Genomic DNA, 2,750 nt, shown 5'->3' with positions numbered 1-2,750 from the left:
AAAACATCAGAGCAACAAAAAAAATTGATTAAGGAAATTATAGATTATTACTTTATAGATAAGAACGGCTTATATAGGAATATGCGCCGAAATCATATTATTGATATTTGCAACCTAAAATATAAAATAGACAGATCTTCAATTCTTCCCTTCACAAGTATAGAAATGGTACCTTCCTACACCCGTGTGCCAGAGAATGAATACAATCCAGAGAGCATAGAGGACTTTGTACAAGACGAGGCATTACAGTACAGTGACCATGTGGAGACAATGCTTTTGAATCTGTTCACGTGTCTTACATACAACCCAGAAACCAATGTATGTTCAACTGAGCGTATACCTGGTGCCTCTACAGCACTAAAAGTATTTTTTAATAAATATTCAGTACCCACAGAGAGTGCAAGCCAGGAAAAACACAGAGACTGGTGCAGAGTTGTATCAAGGTTGAGCAATCCAAACATTAGGTATGTAAGAGAGAGTAGAACAGAGCTGTGTGGTGGGCTAGAGAACATTATATATGTGATATATGAGCTGTTTGGTGAAAATATTAATATAAGAGCTGCTATAGAAGGTACAATTAACAGTTCACACAATAGAAGGGCAGAAAGAGTAGAGAGCATAAAAGAATTATTTTTAAATATTCTTACTTGTCTCGCCACTAGTCACAAAATCAGTATTGAATCATCAGAACTAGAATACTTACCTACTGAGAATCTGATGTTTGGTATGTTTGGAAGCATTGTACTCGGTTTTGAGGCTAAGGGTAAAAAAGAAAGTATAAAACTAGACATTTTGTCTAAGTATTCTAAATTTTCTCTTGTGTCTGATTTCAGTGCCTTTTCAGAAGATGCAAAAAATGAGCTAATGGATATGCAAAGAATATATAATTCTGCAAAAAGCCATATTAAAATAACTATTTGGAATTATTTAAATAATAGCATAGAACGGCTTAATAAAAAACTGCCAGCTCAAAACTACAGTGCAGTTGTTGGCATGCTAGATCAAATGAGGTCGACGCCAAACTATATTTTCTTATGTGGGCGTATAAACTCTCTATTGTATAAAATGTCAATTATAAATTATCGTTTAATATATAGTAATATAAAAAAATTGACAAAGAGCAATCAAATATTACGGATTACATCAAATATTATAGGGAGTGTTCGTCTTGATAATCCAAGAGAAAGAAAGATGATTTTACTAACCCCATTTATATGCAATTGTAACCATAAAGAATACTTTCCAAGCATTGAATATAATACAGATAATCTTCCCATATCAGAGTTTGGAGTTGTTGATGTCAGAAACGCACTAAGTGTTTTAATAGATATAAGTGAAACAGAGGAGTCCTTTCAAAACTCTTTCCAATGTATATTAGTACATGCTATTTTCAATAGGGAATTATTTGGCATATTTGAATCATATAGGTCATTTGAAATAATGTGCATTAACCTAGTTAAAAAGTATAAGCTTGTAACATTAACATGGACATTACAGCGTATAAAATCATCCAGAATAGATCATAATAATGTGTTAGATGCGATTTGTTTCTTATGGCTATCATATGCATGCATAAATACCCCATATAATTTAGAAGTAATTTATCATCTATATACAAACATAGATCCATTGAAGATTACTAGTAGGTGTATAGCGCATATGACAAGTATAAGAGGAATGGACTTTAATCGTATTTTGATGGTTCTTGAGGCAGAAAAACGCGCGCTCGGTTTAGAGACGAATACAGAAAGTGTAGAAAAATACGAAAGAATAAAAAAACATTTTCAAAGCTGTGCTACGTCTGTAGTTCCTGGAGGTTCTTCAATCAATCCAATTACTATATGAACAAGAAAGCACTAAAATAAGTAGACGGTACCTCTATTGCAATTTTTATAAGCACATATATATTATAAAACCCAAATTATTATTAATTAGACTGGAGTGTAGTATATATTGTGTACATTCAATAAATAACTGGATTTATATAGTTTACTATTTATATGGCTAGGGCATTGTACTCTATTGTGTACTCATTAATGTATGCAGCTAAGGATAGCATTGGCAGATATTTCTTTTGTAATATGTTTAACAATTCGTATTATACCACGGCAATGGTCTATAATAAATAAGTTTTGATTATTGTCCACTGGAATCTTATTTTTATTTCTATATAATTTCAAAGCACTCTTACAAATACTAAAGAGAATAATGCAATGCAAAAAGTAAAAATATTAATAGGCCATGCTATTATATATAAATATATATAATTTAGGATTTCTATATTTTAAGGAAATATTTTAACCTCTGTCATATGAATAAAGAACATAAGTCTTATAAGTCAGTTTCACTTCCAGATAGAATAATAAAAAGAAAAAAGAAAGAAATAATAAAAAGAAGGGAGAAGGAAGGGAGGAATGGGTAGAGAACAAATGAGGAGATAGAAGGCAAAGTGTGTATTAAAGAGTGTAGCAGTATATTTAATCCAAAGAGCCAATGTGTTATTGTAAATATTGCTATACTATGAAACATACCACTCAAATAGTGTACCAATCAAATAAAGACTAATTAATTAGGCGAAGTTGATTTGATCAATCAATATAACGAAGAACAGTATTTGATTAGTCCGTTAAGAGAAGAAAAATAACCAATTAATTGAAAGACTCCTCTAAATTAAAATATAAATATCAAAATAAAAGATTGTTAATTAGATGAAGTTAGAAAAAACGAATCGGGTAATAAAAAATATTTTA

At 30.7% G+C, this 2,750-nt stretch overlaps 1 protein-coding gene across 1 annotated transcript; it reads left to right on the top strand.

The window, feature by feature from the left end:
- Positions 1-1,978, top strand: NEPG_02629 (uncharacterized protein; the record flags this gene model as incomplete). Its single annotated transcript, XM_013205002.1, has 1 exon — positions 1-1,978. A coding segment is annotated over one exon (1,845 nt), but the record flags the coding sequence as incomplete, so codon positions are not given.
- Positions 1,979-2,750: the final 772 nt, after the last annotated feature.

This window comes from Nematocida parisii (assembly GCF_000250985.1).
Source record: "Nematocida parisii ERTm1 unplaced genomic scaffold supercont1.15, whole genome shotgun sequence".
Taxonomy (NCBI): domain Eukaryota; kingdom Fungi; phylum Microsporidia; genus Nematocida; species Nematocida parisii.
The sequence above is the reverse complement of the archived record's forward strand: the minus strand, read 5'-3'. Positions and strand labels throughout refer to the sequence as shown.